This window comes from Somniosus microcephalus, chromosome 30, assembly GCF_052327205.1.
Source record: "Somniosus microcephalus isolate GS21.2 chromosome 30, FLI_Smic_1.0, whole genome shotgun sequence".
NCBI lineage: Eukaryota > Metazoa > Chordata > Chondrichthyes > Squaliformes > Somniosidae > Somniosus > Somniosus microcephalus.
Window position 1 is genome coordinate 34,406,350 of NC_141016.1, and position 17,247 is coordinate 34,423,596.

The 17,247-nt window shown below is 40.9% G+C and overlaps 1 protein-coding gene across 1 annotated transcript in view; it reads right to left on the reverse strand.

Moving 5' to 3' along the window:
* LOC147098122 (scavenger receptor cysteine-rich domain-containing protein DMBT1-like) overlaps window positions 1-7,006 on the reverse strand; it is a 42,692-nt gene extending 35,686 nt beyond the window's left edge. Inside the window, exon 1 of the mRNA XM_085971335.1 lies at window positions 6,961-7,006. Within this exon, the coding sequence (XP_085827461.1) occupies window positions 6,961-7,006 (46 nt within the window). The remainder of the gene's footprint in view (window positions 1-6,960) is intronic.
* Between the last annotated feature and the right edge of the window lie 10,241 nt (window positions 7,007-17,247).

The window sequence follows — 17,247 nt, forward strand, 5'->3', positions numbered from 1 at the left end:
GGTGCACTCTCTCCTTGTGATGACGGTGCTCGGGCCCCATTTATTACCAGTGTGTAGGTGCCCAGAGATGGCGGTGGTGATGGACCTGCTTCTCCCGAATGCTTCTCCTCAACGTTGTGCGGTCTTGGGCCAGGGATTCCCAGGTGTCGGTGGGATTGTTGCACTTTTTCAAGGAGACTTTGCGCGTGTCCTTGAAGTGTTTCCTCTGCCCACCTGAGGCTCTCTTGCCGTGTTGGAGCTCCGAGTAGAGCGCTTGCTTTGGGAGTCTCGTATTTTGCATGCGGACGTCCTGGCTCGTCGATCGGATCTGATAGAGCGTGGACAAAGTTTCGATGCTTGGCATGATGGCCTGAGCGAGAATACTGACGTTGGTGCCTTTATCCTGCCAATGGATTTGCAGGATGTTGCAGAGGCAGCATTCGTGGTAATTCTCCAGTGCTTTTAGGTGCCTTCTGTACATGGTCCATGTCTCTGAAGCATACAGGAGGGCGGGTATCACTACTGCTCTTTTGACTGTCAGATTGGTGCTGGGTTTGAGGTCCTGGTCTTCAAACACTCACTTCCTCAGGCGACCGAAGGCTGCACTGGCGGTGTTGGACTTTGTCATCGATGTCTACCCTTGTTGACAGTAGGCTCCCAAGGTACGGAAAGTGGCCCGTGTTGTCCAAGGCGTCGTCATGGATTTTGATAATCGGGGAGCAGTATTGTGTGGCGGGTGCAGGTTGATAGAGGACCTTTGCCTTACTGATGTTTAGGGTAAGGCCCATGCTCACGTACGCTTCAGTGAAGGTGTTTACGATGGTTTGGAGTTCGACCTCAGAGTGTGCGCAGAAGCAAGCATTGTCTGCATAATGTAATTCGATGAGAGAGGATGGGACGACCTTGGACCTGGACTGGAGGTGATAGAGGTTGAACAGTTCCTGTTTGTTCTGTAGATTAGCTCCACTCCAGCGAGGAGCTTACTGAGGATGAGATGGAGCATTGCAGCAAGGAAGATTGAGAAGAGCGTTGCTGTGATAACACAACCTTGCTTGACCATGGTCCATACGTGAATTGGGTTTGTGGTGGATCCATTGGTCTGGAACACGGATGGCATATTGTCGTGAAGCAGCCGAATTTGAGGGCTCTCTCACAGTGATATTAGATAGCGAGGTAAAGGATTCCCATGCAAAGTTCATGATGGAACATAAATATGATTGAAATTATGTTACAGATAATCTTATTGTGTGATGCGTTTCATCTCTTTTATTTTAAACCAATGTTTTCCACGTGGAAATTTCAAAGTTTCAATAAAGTTGTAATTGGAAGTTTCTGCTACTCATTTTATTTCTAAATTCGCCAAACAAAACAAAATGAGCCGTTTGTCAGGCGGGTTCCCACCTCCTATCTCCGCGCTGGGTGTTCCTCATTAAGTTCCTGCTGAGCGAATTCTCTTGTAAACTGTCCTCGCCGATTGGTCCATCATTTTACCCGTTAATGATGTTCGGTTAATGGTCCTCTCGTTTACTGGTTAATTTGCTGCTTTTTGAAATGCAGCCAGTTTGTTAACCTGCTCCCAACCCCCCTGATGATATTGTGTCCCACAGATCTCCAGGTCTCTTTCTATTCTCCCGGTTATATATTACAGACAACGTGACACCGATTCCTGTCCTCAGCTGCGTTTGTCAAGAATTCTTGAATGAGAGCAGTTTCCAAACAGAATCTCTCTGGTCTCGTTTTGGCCCGGGCTCTGTAATGTTGACAGAGCGTTACAAACTTCCACTCCAGGAGAGCCTCTGCAGTCCTTCCCAACACTCTGCTGTCCTGCAAATTCATCTTTTATTGTTAACCATTGACAGACTAGTGGGAAAATTCTTTCAGTATTTACTCAAAAACGTTAAAAACTCAACGCTTCTGTTAGAATTGGTCATTTTGAGATTACAAAATAGAGTCACTAGAGAGTGTTTATAAGAAAATTGTTCTCATGTCAGACTATCAGGCCTGTCAAGAATCAAAATAATTATTTTATATTAAATGATTTCAAGTCCGACTTGAACAGCTTTCACAATTAAATGAGTTCCTGTTATGTTTAAGAAGCAATTGAATAGAAAATCTTTAATTGTAGGTTAAAACCTCCAGTAAAACACCAGAGGGAGCTCACACCAAACAATCCAGACTCTGAGCGTTAACAGCGCAAAGAGTAATTTCAAACAAAATATCTCCATAGCCCTTAACTAGTGCTTGGATAAACGTTACAATGGTTAGAAAATCAGCAAACACGCATCGAATATTGACAAGAACAGGACAAAGTGCTCTGATCGCTATCTGCCGAAGTTAAATATACAAACAAAATCAGGATTTGTTACACAAAACTACCAGAGCATGGGACATGTGGAAGGAGATTGAGAAACATGTCCCGCTATCTCATTAAATGCTACATGACACTATCTAAAACTATGGAGTAATTGGAAGGATATTAAGAAACAAGTCCCTATACCTCATTAAACACTACATGACAATGTATATAAAGTATGGGACATGTGGCAAGAGATTGAGAAACATGTCCCGTTATCTCATTAAACACTACATGATTCTGTAGAAAAAGTATGGACCATGTGGAAAGAGACTGAGTAACATTAATTGTTACATGACACTGTTCGTACAAATGTATGAAATAGAAAGCTTAATTTAACATAAAAAGCTCATAGTTTTGACGATCCTCACAAATTAAACAAAAATAGCATACAGCAAAACCTGGTGTGATTTAGGATCTTTCAATAGCATCATTTATGATGAGTGTACTTGATAAGAACTCCATTAATAATGATTACTAATTGAGGCAATATTGGTTCCACCTCTAGTTAATATTTAACTTTTACAATATTTATAGTCCTTGTCAAATGCTCCAACGCTGAACACATTTTTAAAAAAAGGTCAATTCTCTGCATCACATGGTGTCAGACAGCGCTTCACTGAGAAATATCTGGGACCGAAATCTCTATGTGGGTTCATTCGGCAGTAGGTGCAGCTTTGACTGGTGTTCCACACTCAGTGAGTTCACTTACACCCCAGACTCCGATACACTCTATTCCAACAGTGACCGCGCTCTACTTCCAACAGGCTCTGTTTGAAACACCGACTGGAATATCATCTCCAGTCTGCTCTGTCTGTACGAGAGCCGCAGGGAACAAAATAAAAATAACTGGTGCAGAGTTTGTGCTCGATTTCGGTTTAAAATCTAAATTTGACACAAAGATCCTCTGAAAATTAAAGTAAGTTTTGATCAGGTGCAATATATAATACACATATTTACTGTCACCGAGAGAATTGAACAATTGTTTCCAATTTGAAGTTGATGGAATTTTAAAATCAAACAAACAACCCAAAATATGTATTAAATTAAAATTCTACAAATTAACAAAAACATTTCAATATTCACTTCACTTCACTTCATTTCATACGATCCCAATGAATGACATATTTGAATCAAATATGCCCATTATCTGTAAATTGATTTTCATCAACACGCGATTTGTGAAAATGATTCAGGGAGTGGGATACATTTCATGATTTTTCTCCGTTCTCTGATTTACAGCAAATGTTCTTTAAGCTATCTATAAAGCAGGATTTTAGTTTCCAATCAATTTTATAACATCAAATAAATCACGGTAACATAGTTCGTTAAACGTACAATGCATCTGATAACAGTGCGATAATGTTACCCTGTCAGTAAACCAGGCTTTGTTAATGATCGAGATTAATAAATATAACCAAACACACACTAAAAACTGAGAGAAACTGAATGAAGTCATCGACCGACAAACTCAGCAAAGGTTATCGAGCAGTTGGAAGGAGATTGAGAAACCAGTCCGGATATCTTATTAAACACTACCTGATATTGTATAAAAACATGGGCATGTGGAAGGAGACTGAGGTACGTTAATTATTACGTGACACTGTTAATACAAATGTATGAAATAGAATGATTAATTTCAGATAAAATGTTCATAATTTTGAAGGTCATCAGTGACTAAACAACAATAAGCACACTCCCGGACAGTGTGGAAATTTCAGGAACATATTTGTTTGGAGAGTAAACTTAACAATGATTGTACTGATAATGAATGCAAATTGAACAATATTGGTTCCACGTCTAAATAGTATTTATCTTAACAATATTTAAATTCCTTCTCCAACCCTCTAATGCTGAATAATCTATTTAAATTAGTTCAGTTCACTGTACCACACGGGGTTAGACAGCACTTCTGCTGAGAAATATCTGAGACAGAAATGTGTGTGCGTGTTCAGTCGGCAGTAGGTGCAGCTTTGACTGGTGTTCTACACTCAGTGAGTTCACTTACGCCCCAGACTCTGATACACTCTATTCTAACAGTGAATGCGCTCTACTTCCAACAGGCTCGGTTTAAATAATCGGATTAGAATTTCAACTCCAGTCTGCTCTGTCTGTGCAGGAGCTGCAGGGGACAAAATAAAACAAACTGGTGCGGTAGTGCCTTAGATTTCGGTTTTAAAATTAAATTTCGCTCAAGGCTCACCTGGGAATTTAAAATAATTGCTATTCGGATGTAAAATATTCTTATATCTGAATAGAATGACATCGACAGAAATGGGTAAAGTTTCCCTACTTGTAGTTGATGCAATTTAAAATGAAACAACCAACCCAAAATATGTTTTAAAAGAGAATTCTTCAAAATGCATCAAGCATTTCAATATTCACTTCATGCGATCCCAATGAATGACAAATTTGAAGAAAAGATGCCCGTTTTCTTCAAATTGAATGTGATCAGCAGGCGACTTGAGAAAATGATTCAGGGAGTGATACACATTTCATGCTTTTTCTCCGTCCTATGATTTGCAGAAAACGTTCTTTGAATACTAAAGTCCTGTTTTGTAGATAATTTAATCAGTTTTTAAAAATAAAATAAATTTAACCACAGATCAAGTGTCTGATAGCAGTACGATAATATTTCCCTGTCAGTAACCAGCATTTGTTATTGATAGAGGTTAATAAATATAACCAAACACACACTGGACACAGAGAGAAACTGAATGGAGTCACCGACCAAAAACCTCAGCAAAAAATATCGAGCAAGTGGAAGGAGACTGAGGAACAAGTCCCGAAATATGAATAAACCCTACATGACACTTTATAAAAAGTATGGAGAATGTGGAAGGAGATTTAGAAACAATCCCAATAGCTCATTAAATTCTACATGATTCTGTATGAAAAGAATGGGGCATGTGGACACAGACTGAGAAAGCTTAATTATTACATGACTCTGTACATGTAATTGTTAGATCTGGAAAAATAATTTAATATTAAAAGTTCAAAACTTAGAAGGTAATCACTAACTAAGCAACAACACACACAGAAAATTCTCCAAAGATTTAGGAAATTATATTAACATCAATAGTTGGAGAGTGTATTTAATTGTAATTGTACTAATGATTAATGTTAATTTTGACAATATTGATTCCACCACTAGTTAATATTTTATTAGAAAATATTTATAAACTCATCCAACATTCTAATACTGAAAAACTTTTTAAAATATTTCAGTTCACTCTATCACACGGGGGTCAGACAGCACTTCTAGTGAGAAATATCTGTCACAGAAATGTGTGTGTGAGTTCAGTCGGCAGTAGGTGCAGCTTTCAATGATGTTCTGCACTCAGAGATTTCACTTACAGCGCAGACTCCGATACAGTCTTCTCTAACAGTGACCGCTCTACTTCTAACAGGCTCAGTTTAAATAATCCGAATATATTTTCCACTCTAGTCCGCTCTGTCTGTACAAAAGGTACAGGTGGAAGGCGAATGCGAAATCAGTCCGATATCTCATTAAACTCTACAGGACACTATTAAAATTCAAGGAAACAACCTTAAATTTCCACATCACCTCAATGTCTTCAGTAGTAAAGACCAATAATTATATTAACGTGGTAATAAAAAGCGTATACATAGATAAACTAAACAACAACACTCACAGTAAACTCCACAGAGATTCAAGAAGTTTCAGTGACATATTCTTTTGGGATAGAGTAGTAAAAAATACTAAGAATTAATGCTAATTGAAACAATATTGGTTGCACCGCTAGGTAATATTTTATTATACAATATTATATACCTTGTACAACACCCTAACGCTGGACAAACTCTGCAAAACACGGGGGTCAGACAGCATTTCTACTGAGAAATATCAGTCACAGATATGTGTGCGTGTTCACTTACACCCCAGACACCGATACACTCTATTCTAACAGTGACTGCGCTCTACTTCCAACAGGCTCGGTTTAAATAATTCGATTAGAATTTCAACTCCAGTCTGCTCTGTCTGTACAAAAGCCGCAGGGGACAAAACAAAACAAAACTGCCGCGGTATTTGTGGCCGATTTATGTTTTCAATCTAAGTTTTACACAAATCTCGAGTGGGAATTTAAAATAGGTGTTAATCAGATGAACAATATTCTAAACCCGCTCATTGTCACCGACAGAAATGGAGAATTGATTCCCTATTTGAAGTTGATGGAACTTAAAATCAAACAAACTGCCCAAAATATGTATTAAATGAAAATTCTACAAATTAAATAAACCATTTCAATATTCACCTCATACGATCCCAATCAATTGCAAACTTGAATAAAATATACCAGTTTTCTGTAAATGGACCCAAAGCCCGATACACTCCATTCTATCAGTGAACGCGCTCTACTTCGAACAGGTTCAGTTTAAATCGTCCGATTAGATTTTGAACTCCAGTCTGCTCTGTCTGTACAGGAGCAGCATGTGAAGGCGATTGAGAAACCAGCCCCGATATCCCATTAAGCTCCAGATGACATTATTACAATTCAAGAAAATAACATTTGCTTTCCACATCACTTCAATATGTTCAGTAGTAAAGAGCAATAATTGTATTAATGAGGCACAGATTGTAATATTAATAATCAGCGATGACTCACAGTTGAGAAGCTGCAGTAAAAAGATGGTCAGGAAAGACCGCAGCATCGTCCCCGGAGCCAGTTGCAGCGACGGGACATGAACATTAACCGAATGTTGTTCCCGGTTACCGAGCGGGCCCTTCAGCACCTTCTGACACCCCGACTGAACTCGAACTTAATTCGTGGATTACTGTTTGTACAGAAACCAATGTTTCTTTCAAAATAACCAATAGATTTTGAAATGTGTTAACCGTGAATTGCAGCCTGGTAAAATACACCAATGAGAAGGAACCTGTCCATTAATAGATGCAAAGAGCCCAGGTTCCATCCACTGCCGTTGATCTGCGTGAGTCTGATAAACAAAATGAATCACCGACCCCGCATCCGGATCACAGAATCATACAGAACAGAAGGAGACCATTCGGCCCGTTCTGCTTGTGCCGGCTCTTAGAAAGAGTTGTTTAATTTAGTTCCACATCCCCAGCTGTTTGCCTATAACCTTATACTCCTTTCTTAAGTCTGGTGCGCAGAATTGTATCCAATACTCCAGCTGAGGCATAACCAGAGATTTGTAAAGTTTTAGCATTATTGACTAGTTTTTTATATTCAATACCCATATTTACACAGCCAAGTATCCCATACGCTTTCTTAACCACCCTCTCAACTTCCCCAGTCATCTACAAATATTTGTCAGTTCCCTCTGTTCTTGCGCCCCTCAAAATAGTGCCATTACGATTATACTGTCTCTCCATATTATTCCACTCAAAGTGCAGCATTTCACACTTATCCACGTTAAATTGCATGTTCCATGCGTCTGCCCATTTCACCGGTATGTCGATGTCTTTCTGAATTCTGCTACTATAATGTTCACTGACATAATAAAACTCACTACGCAATTGGTTTGTGCATAAAGCAAGGCTTTAATCAACTTGTTTCAGAACATGGAGGTCTAGTTGTACTCCACTAGTTCCTTGTCTTACAAAATGTCCCTGGCAGGCTGGGGCCGACGCCCGAGTATTTATACTCCTTGGATGGTGCCAACAGCTGGCCATCCAGCATTATTTTGCGAGTAGTTTCTTGATGATTTATGACATTTATAACACTCACTATTTAATACGTTGTGTAAATGTATATCGCCTGCAATATTTGAAATTGTATTCCATGCACAGAAGTCCAGGTCATTTATAGATTGCAAGAAAAGCAATGGTCCTAATACCGACACCTGGGGGACCCCGCTTCATAATTCTATCCAGTCAGATAAAAATTCCTTTACCACTACTCTCTGCCTCCTATTCCTTAGCCAATGTACAACACAAGTTACCATCATCCCTTTAATATAATGAGCGTCTATTTTCGGAATAATCTTCTGTGAGATACTTTATTAAATGGCTTTTGAAAGTCCATAGATACAACATGTACTGCAGTACCTTCATCAGTCATCTCTGTTACTTCATCAGAGAACTCAATCAGTTTAGTCAGAAACGAATTACTGCCCGTTATTAACCTATGCTTCTACAAGTGAAAATTAATTTTGTGCTTGACAATGGTCTCTAGTAGTTTTTCCCACCAGCCCTGACGTTAGACTGGCAGGCCTGTAGTTTCCTGGTTTTTCCCTCTCCGCTTTTTTGAAGAAGTGTGTGACAGTTACAATCCTCCAGCCCTCTGGCCCCACTCCAATATCCAAGGAGATTGAAAGATTGCGATCAGAGCGTCTGTTATCTCTATCCTAGCTTCCCTTAGCAAGCTAGGATTCACCCATCTGAACCGGGTGACTTGTTAACTTTGTGTGGTGCCAACATATTTAGCACCTCCTTTCTATATTTTTTATCTTATCCAATATCTCTACTCCCCACTCCTCTACTCCGGCATTAACTTCATCTTCTTCCTTTGTGAAAATAGATGCAAAGTATTCATTCAGTAGCTCAGTCATGCCCTCTGCCTCCACAAGAATATTTCATTATTTGCCCCTAATCGGCCTCACAATTCCTTTAACTATCCTTTCACTTCTTATATGTATGTAGAAGATTTGGGGGTTCCTTTTACATTACAAGCTAATATTTTAGCATTCTCTCTCTTTGCTCTTATATCCTTTTTCAATTGCCCTCTGCACTCTCTTTAATTTGCCTGGTTTCAATTGTATTCTCTATCTTCCTTTTGTCATAATCCTCAGTTTTCTGTTTTATTTTAATCTCTATTTTCTTTGTCATCCAGGGAGCTCTAGTTTTGGATACCCAATTTTCCCTCTTTATGGGGATATGTTTGTAGTGTGCCCGAAACATCTCCACCTTCAAGGCCGGTCATTGTCCCTTTACTGTTTTCCTGGTCTTTTTTTAATCCACATATGCTAGATCACTTCTCAAATCAGTGAAATTTTAGTTCTCTTCCATTTGATTATTTTCACATTTAATTTTTCTTGTACCATGTTCATAACAAGTTACACATAATTATATTATGATCACTATTACCCAGATGTTCTCACTCTGAATCACACTGCACTTGCTCTACTTCATTACCCAGAACTAGATCCAGTACTGTTTCATTCCTCAGAAATGTAACAGCTCATTTTCTGTCCCGTAACTCTAAGCTCATCTATTCAGTGTTTTAACTATCTAATATGCCGTCCCTTTCTAGAACTGTAATATTATCCTTGATCAATCTGCAAGCCCTTCTTTTCCCCTTCCCTATCCCTCCTTACTATATTGTAGCCATGAATGTTTAGTTCACATTCCTGCCCATGTTTAAGCCAGTTTTCCTTCAAAGTGAATTTATTATAAACCCACGTGGCAACTTGCACCTGTAGATCGTCAACATTATTTGTAGCAGTCCTTGCACTAACACACATGCATTCCAAAACCATGCTAGTCGGCTTTGTTTCTTTCCTCATTTTCCTTACTTCTCTTAATAAGTTATTGTTTGTTCTGTTGCTGTTCGTCCCTCCTAGATTTACTTACTGCAATTACTGTTCGTTCTGTTGCTGTTTCTATGCACCTGGTCTCTCCTCCCTGCTGCTACATCCTGGTGCCCTTTTCCCGGCCAAATTAGTTCAAATCCTCGCCCAGGGCACTAATAAAACTCCCCATGAGGACATTGGTCCCAGCCCTGCTCAGGTGCAAGCTGTCCTGCCTGTACAGGTCCCCCCTACCCGATAACTGGTCACAATGCCCCAGACATCTGAAGTCTTCCATCCTGCACCACTTCTCCAGCCACGCATTCACCTGCACTCCCTGTTTATGTGCTCACTGGCACGTGGCACTGGGAGAAATTCGGAGCAGATCACCTTTGAGGACCTGTTCTTTAATAGTTTTCCATCTTCTGAAACTCTGCCTGTTTGACCTCGGCCTTTTTCCTCCCAATGCCATTGTTTCCAATATGGATCACAACTTCTCCTGTTCCCCTTCCCCTCGCACAATGTCCTGCACCCGTTCAATGATATACTTTACCTCGGCACCAGGGAGGCAATACACCATTGAGAACTCATATATGTGGTTGCAGAAACGCCTGTCTATTCCCCTGACTATCAAATCTCCAAAGCCCCCCAGAGCTACACACTCTTGTGCCCCACTGTGCAGTCCAGACTCCAACAGTGCCGCACATTTGACTCTGACTCCAAGACCCCGCGCTAACTCCACCCGAATGTTATTCAACACTGATTACCGGTTTGTGAGTGAAAATAGGAGTCTATCAGGGAAACACGGACGTAAATCCCCATGAGAGATGATTTTGGTCTCAGACCAACTTTACTGATCGTTATCACTGATATTATCATTTTATTACATATAAAGAAGAATGAATCCTGTCACTTTCTGATGTGCTGCACCCCTTTACCCAGCACTAAAGTATTCGGAATAGGATTGAGTGATTAAACACCGACAATCAGATGGATTCAATCCCAGTTAATGCCTTTCCCAAGAGTGGTTCACAGTGTAGCGGCGCTCACTTTTTTAAATTGACTTCACCGATACAGAGAGGAGAATGTGAGATCCATGAACACTCCGAGCCGGGAGATTCCCGAGTCGGGCCGGTCACCATTCCCGCTGGCGGTCAACACCAGACGGGCTAGAGCTGGACCGATAACCCCACTGGGACAGGCCCGGAGCAGCAACAGGTCACCTCACACATGAGAGCAGCAGTTGCTTTAAATTATAACATATTGAGGTAATTATATGTAACACGTTAATATGAAATCATTCTCCATTCTGATAAATACCGTGATTGTTAATCACCCGGTAGATTTCCCTTCGTCCCTTACACGCACTAAAGCTGGAGTTTAATATCAGTGATCGGCCCCACAATGGTTCCAGTGGGTCCCCCCAGTACTGCAGCTATAATGATCTCACTCTGAACAAAGATTCAGTCTTTGGTTTATTCACTTTAACCGCGTCCCCTAGTGTTCCTCGCCCTGGACTATACAGAGGTAGAGAGCCGATCCACGGACAATTCCCCTTTAGTTGGCGGCCTATATGACTGTGTCTGGTGAAAAAGGAGACCCAGACTAAACAGTCGCTCAGGCCCATTTGCTTTTCCCGATATCACATCTGATACCTTCTGCCTCTAATGTAAAATATCCGCTACAGAACAAAACGGGATTAACAATCACAGGCTGAATGAAACTCGCTTTCACACAACTGTTCAATCTCCCGAATATAACGAAAAGCGGAACAGGAGCCTCCAAACCCAGTGACTCTTTCCAGCCACTACTAAATGTGATGTGATAATTAGGACAGCTCCATACAGAGAAAGGAACGTAGTGAGGGAGAATAAAACAAGAATTCCGGCTCCTCATAAATTTGGGGAAACTGTGACAGGTAAGGACACCAACAGACACATTTGGAGCCCGACACTGCAGTGCTGGAGTGTCAGAGACACGGAGCAGAATGACGGAGGGGCAACTGAGAGCCCAATGGTTCCAGTAAGCCAGTGTCAAGCAGTAAACACAGGTCGAGATAATGATTCCAAACCCTCTCCCTGACAGACAGACTCTATTGACCTGACTGCAGAGAGTGTAGATGCATTTTGACAGAACCAAGGGTTCGGGACCTCTTGTGTCCAAGTGTTCCACTGGAGTTTATCCAGCGGACCGGGGCCGTTTTCCAGTACAGAGCACTGGGAGGGTTCTTCAGACTACAGGTAATGCCTCCAGCGTTGTCCCCAGAGTCTCAGAGATTCCCATTTAGACGTAAGATGGGCCAACTGCCTTCAGCACGGTGGATGCTGTGACACAGGGCCGCTGGCAGGGTGTCATTCTTCTTGATGCTCTAGCAGATTAAATCCAGCACCATTTACCAGACTCACGCACCAACAACTACGGAATTGAAAATACACGGCCCCATGTTCGGGGGTTTAATAGAAGTTTTCCCATCTTGGGATTGATTGCCCCACTGTTGCTATGTCACAGTCTGCCAGTGCTCTTACCCTGAGTCCTGCCTCCATGAAATGGGTTCCCCTTTTGCCCGAAAGCCGCATCGTAACTTGGTCGTGGATCTTGTACATGGAGCAGAGGGACTGCTTTTACTGCATGTCTAGGAGGTCAGAACAATGAAGTAGAACATGCAGCACACCGGTATGATTCGGCCACTTTCCTGCCGCACTCTCTCACCCCAATCGCTCTGCCCAGCAAGGTTTAATATTCTCATCAACTCTTTAATGTCGGTATATGTCTGCCATATGCCATTAAATAAGCGTGAAGAGAAAGCCCATGAAATGGCTTTCCCAGTCTTTCTCCTTCATTTACCTTTCCCGGAAATCAGTCTCTCCCGGTTGTGCTGCTCTGTCCTGATCTTATAAAACCCTCCTGCAACTTTACCTCCCTTATCACCCTGCCTGCTCGAGGTTCTCTGTTTCCATCTTTCTATTGTCTTGTGGGCTATCTCTCTCTTCATTCCTTTATTTGGTGTACTGATTGACAACCACTCTAGTGTATTTTTTCACTGGCATGCTATCTATCAATCTATCTATCTATTTATCTATCTATCTATTTATCTATCAATCTATCTATCTATCTATCTATCTATCTATCTATCTATCTATCTATCTATCTATCCATTACTCTGATTAGTGTATAGGTTTCTCACGTGCTCCAGTTCATTGGTTTCACTCTCCTCTCTCTGTTTCAATATCTCTCTTTTCTCTCTGTCTCCCTCGCTCTCTCTGGCTCTCTCTCTATATTTTATCATTTTTCTCTCTCTATGTCTCTTTCTCTATAACGTTCTTTCCATCCCATTGATTCTTGTACAGGGTCACCTCATGCTGTAGTTAATTGCGTTCACTCTCATCTCTGTCTGTGTCTCTGTCTGCATTTCTCTCTCTGCCTGTGTCTCTCTATATCTATCCGTCTCTGTCTGCCTGTCTCTCTCTGTCTCTCCATCCCTCTGATAAAAGTACAATGTCACTACATGCTCTAGATCAAAGCTTTCATTCGCCTCTCTGTGTCCATCTCCAGTCCCACTCACTCCCACCGCTCACTGTTTCTCACATATTCTCTGTTCTACCCTCGAACGGGAAGTTCAGGCGCCAATAGTTAAACCAATATGTTTAAATAGCTTCATGTTTATCTAAATACTCTTATGTGAGTATCACCGATGGGCTGATGGAATCACTGCAATAGTGACAAATGATATTGGGTCAAAGGATCAGGATAATGAAACGGTTTGGTTGGAGATAAGGAATAATAAGGGGAAAAAGTCACTAGTGGGCGTAGTCTATAGGCCTCCTAACAGTTGCAACTCTGTTAGTTGGAGTATAAATCAGGAAATAGTTGGGGCTTGTAATAAGGGAACAGCTATATTCATGGGAGATTATAACTTTCATATTGACTGGACAAATCAAATTGGGCAGGGCAGCCTTGAGGAAGAGTTCATAGACTGCATTAGGGACGGGTTCCTTGAGCAGTATGTTACTGAACCAACCAGGGGGCAGGCAATCTTAGATCTGGTCCTGTGTAATGAGCCAGGATTAATAAAAAATGTCCAAGTAAAGGATCCACTTGGAATGTGTGACCATAACATGGTTGAATTCCAAATTCAGTTGGAGGGTGGGAGAGTTGGATCTGAAACCAGCATACTAAGTTTAAATAAAGGAGACTATGAAGGTATGAGAGCAGAGTTGACTAAAGTGGACTGGGAAAATAGATTAAGGTGTAAGATGGCACATGAGCAGTGATGTACATTCAAGGAGATATTTTGCAATTTTCAAGAAAAATACATTCCACTGAGGAAAAAGGGGCGTAAAAGAAAAGACAGCCATCCGTGGCTTAGTAACGTAATAAAGGATAGTATCCGACTAAAAACAAGGGCATATAAAGTAGCCAAATCTAGTGGGATGATAGAAGATTGGGAAGCATTTAAAAGGCAGCAAAGAATAACTAAAAGATTAATTAAGAAAAGGAAGATAGATTATGAATGTAAACTAGCAAAAAATATAAAAACAAATAGCAAGAATTTCTACAGTTATATAAAAAGTAAAAGAGTGGCTAAAGTGAATGTTGGTCCCTTAGAGGAGGAGACTGGAAAATTAGTGCTGGGGAACATGGAGATGACAGAAATGCTGAACAAATATTTTGTATCAGTCTTTACAGTAGAGGACACTAAAAATATCCCAACACTGGACAAAAAGGGGGCTATAGGGGGTAGGAGCTAAACATGATTAAAATCAGTAAGGAGATGGTACTCGGTAAGATAATGGGACTTAAGGCAGATAAATCCCAGGACCTGATGGCTTACATACTGGGGTCCTGAGAGAAGTAACGGCAGGGATTGCGGATGCATTGGTGGTAATTTTCCAAAACTCCCTGGATTCAGGAAAGGTCCCAGCAAATTGGAAAACTGCTAATGTAACGCCCTTATTTAAAAAGGGAGGTCGACAAAAGGCTGGAAACTATAGACCCATTAGCCTAACATCTGTGGTTGGTAAAATGTTGGAGTCCATTATTAAGGAAGCAGTAACAGGACATTTGGATAAGCTTAATTTAATCGGACAGAGTCAGCATGGTTTTATGAAGGGGAAGTTATGCTTGACAAATTTGCTCGAATTCTTTGAGGACGTAACAAACAGGTTGGATAAAGGGGAACCAGTGGTATGATATGGCAGCTGTTGCTCCTGTGACCGGAAAGCCCTGCAGCGGGTAGTCAAAACTGCCCAACGCATTACTGGCACCCGGCTACCGACCATAGAGAATATCTACCAGAAACGCTGTTTACGGAGGGCACTGACCATCATCAAAGACCCTTTCCACCCCAGCCACAGTCTGTTCACCCCCCTGCCATCTGGGAGACGCGACAGATGCATTCGCACCCGAACAACCAGATTTAGGAACAGCTTCTTTCCCAGGGCTGTCATCCTACTGAACTCCACAAATAAACTCTAAAGCCTGCACATCTGCCAACGCACTTTATTATGGTTATGTTTATGTATTACAAGCCAAATGAATGTTGAATGTTAAATGTCTTAACCTAAATGTACACTCTCGGGAGCCGCAAGCCTACATTTTGTTGTGCTGCACTTGTGCACTAACAATGACAATAAAGTTGATTATTATTATATTATTATTATGTGGTGTATTTGAACTTCCAAAAGGCATTTGACAAAGTGCCACACAAAAGATTACTGCACACGATAAAAAATCACGGGACTGGGAGTAATATACTGGCATGGGTGGAAGATTGGCTATCTAACAGAAAACAGACAGTTGGGATAAATGGTTCATTCTCGGGTTGGCAATCAGTGACTAGTGGTGTTCCGCAGGGGTCAGTGCTGGGACCCCAACTCTTTACAATCTATATTAACAATTTGGAGGAGGGGACCAGGTGCAACATATCCAAGTTTGCCGACGATACAAAATGGGAGGGAAAGCAGTGAGTGAGGAGGACATAAAAAACCTGCAAAAGGACATAGACAGGCTAAGTGAGTGGGCAGAAATTTGGCAGATGGAATATAATGTTGGAAAGTGTGAGGTTATGCACTTTGGCAGAAAAAGTCAAAGATCAATTTATTATCTAAATGGAGAGAAACTGCAAAGTGCTACAGTACAAAGGGATTTGGGGGTCCTGGTGCACGAAACATAGAAGGTTAGTATGCAGGTACAGCAGGTGATCAGGAAGGCCAATGGAACCTTGGCTTTGATTGCAAGGGGGAAGGAGTATAAAAGCAGGGAAGTGTTGCTTCAGTTATACAGGGTACTGGTGAGGCCACACCTGGAATATTGCGTACAGTTTTGGTTTCCATATTTAAGAAAAGATATACTTGCTCTCGTGGCAGTTCAGAGAAGGTTCACTCGGTTGATTCCGGAGATGAGGGGTTTGACTTGTGAGGAAAGGTTGAGTAGGTTGGGCCTCTACTCATTGGAATTCAGAAGAATGAGAGGCGATCTTATCAAATCATATAAGATTGTGAGGGGGCTTGATCGGGTGGATGCAGGGAGGGTGTTTCCACTGATGGGTGAGACTAGAACTAGGGGGCATTTTCTTAGAATAAGGGGCTGCCGTTTCAAAACTGAGATGAGGAGAATACTTCTTCACTCAGAGGGTAGTAAATCTATGGAATTTGCTACCTCAGAGAGCTCTGGAAGCTGCAACATTAAATACATTTAAAACGGAGATAGGCAGTTTCCTAGCTGATAAGGGAATTAGGGGTTATGGGGAGCGGGCAGAGAAGTGGACGTGAGTCTAGGCTCAGATCAGCCATGATCCTGTTGAATGGTGGAGCAGGCCCGAGGGGCCATATGGCCTACTCCTGCTCCTACTTCTTCTGTTCTTATGTTCTTATGTTCTACTCAGATATTGTTTTGGTAAAACATATGGTCGATTCGCATTGTTTAATTCTGGCTAAATTATTTCATTATTTCTTTTTTATATAATATATAACCACAACATATAATGCTGGTTCATTACATCTATTTCTCCATACAATAGGCAAGTACTGAAATGTCAAAACCAAAATACTGCGGATGCTGGAAATCCGGAACAACAACAGAAAATGCTGCAAAAACTCAGCAGGCCAGGCAACATCCGTGGAGAGAGAAATAGAGTCAACGTTTCAGGTCGAAACCCTTCCTCCCATAAGCAGAATAGCAATCACCTGATAAATACAATTTCACAACACTGAAATAAAAAAAAAATTACAAGTTCAAAGTTAATTAAAATACCCTATAATTAAAAATTTTAAAATAGATTAAACTTTTTAAATAATAAATTCAAACATTTATAAACGGGTCAAAAATAACCTGAACTAATTTTAAAAGTAAGTGAATGTTTAAAGCATTAAAAAAATTGTTTTAACATTTATTTAAATGCTCATGCATTTAAGAGAGACTTA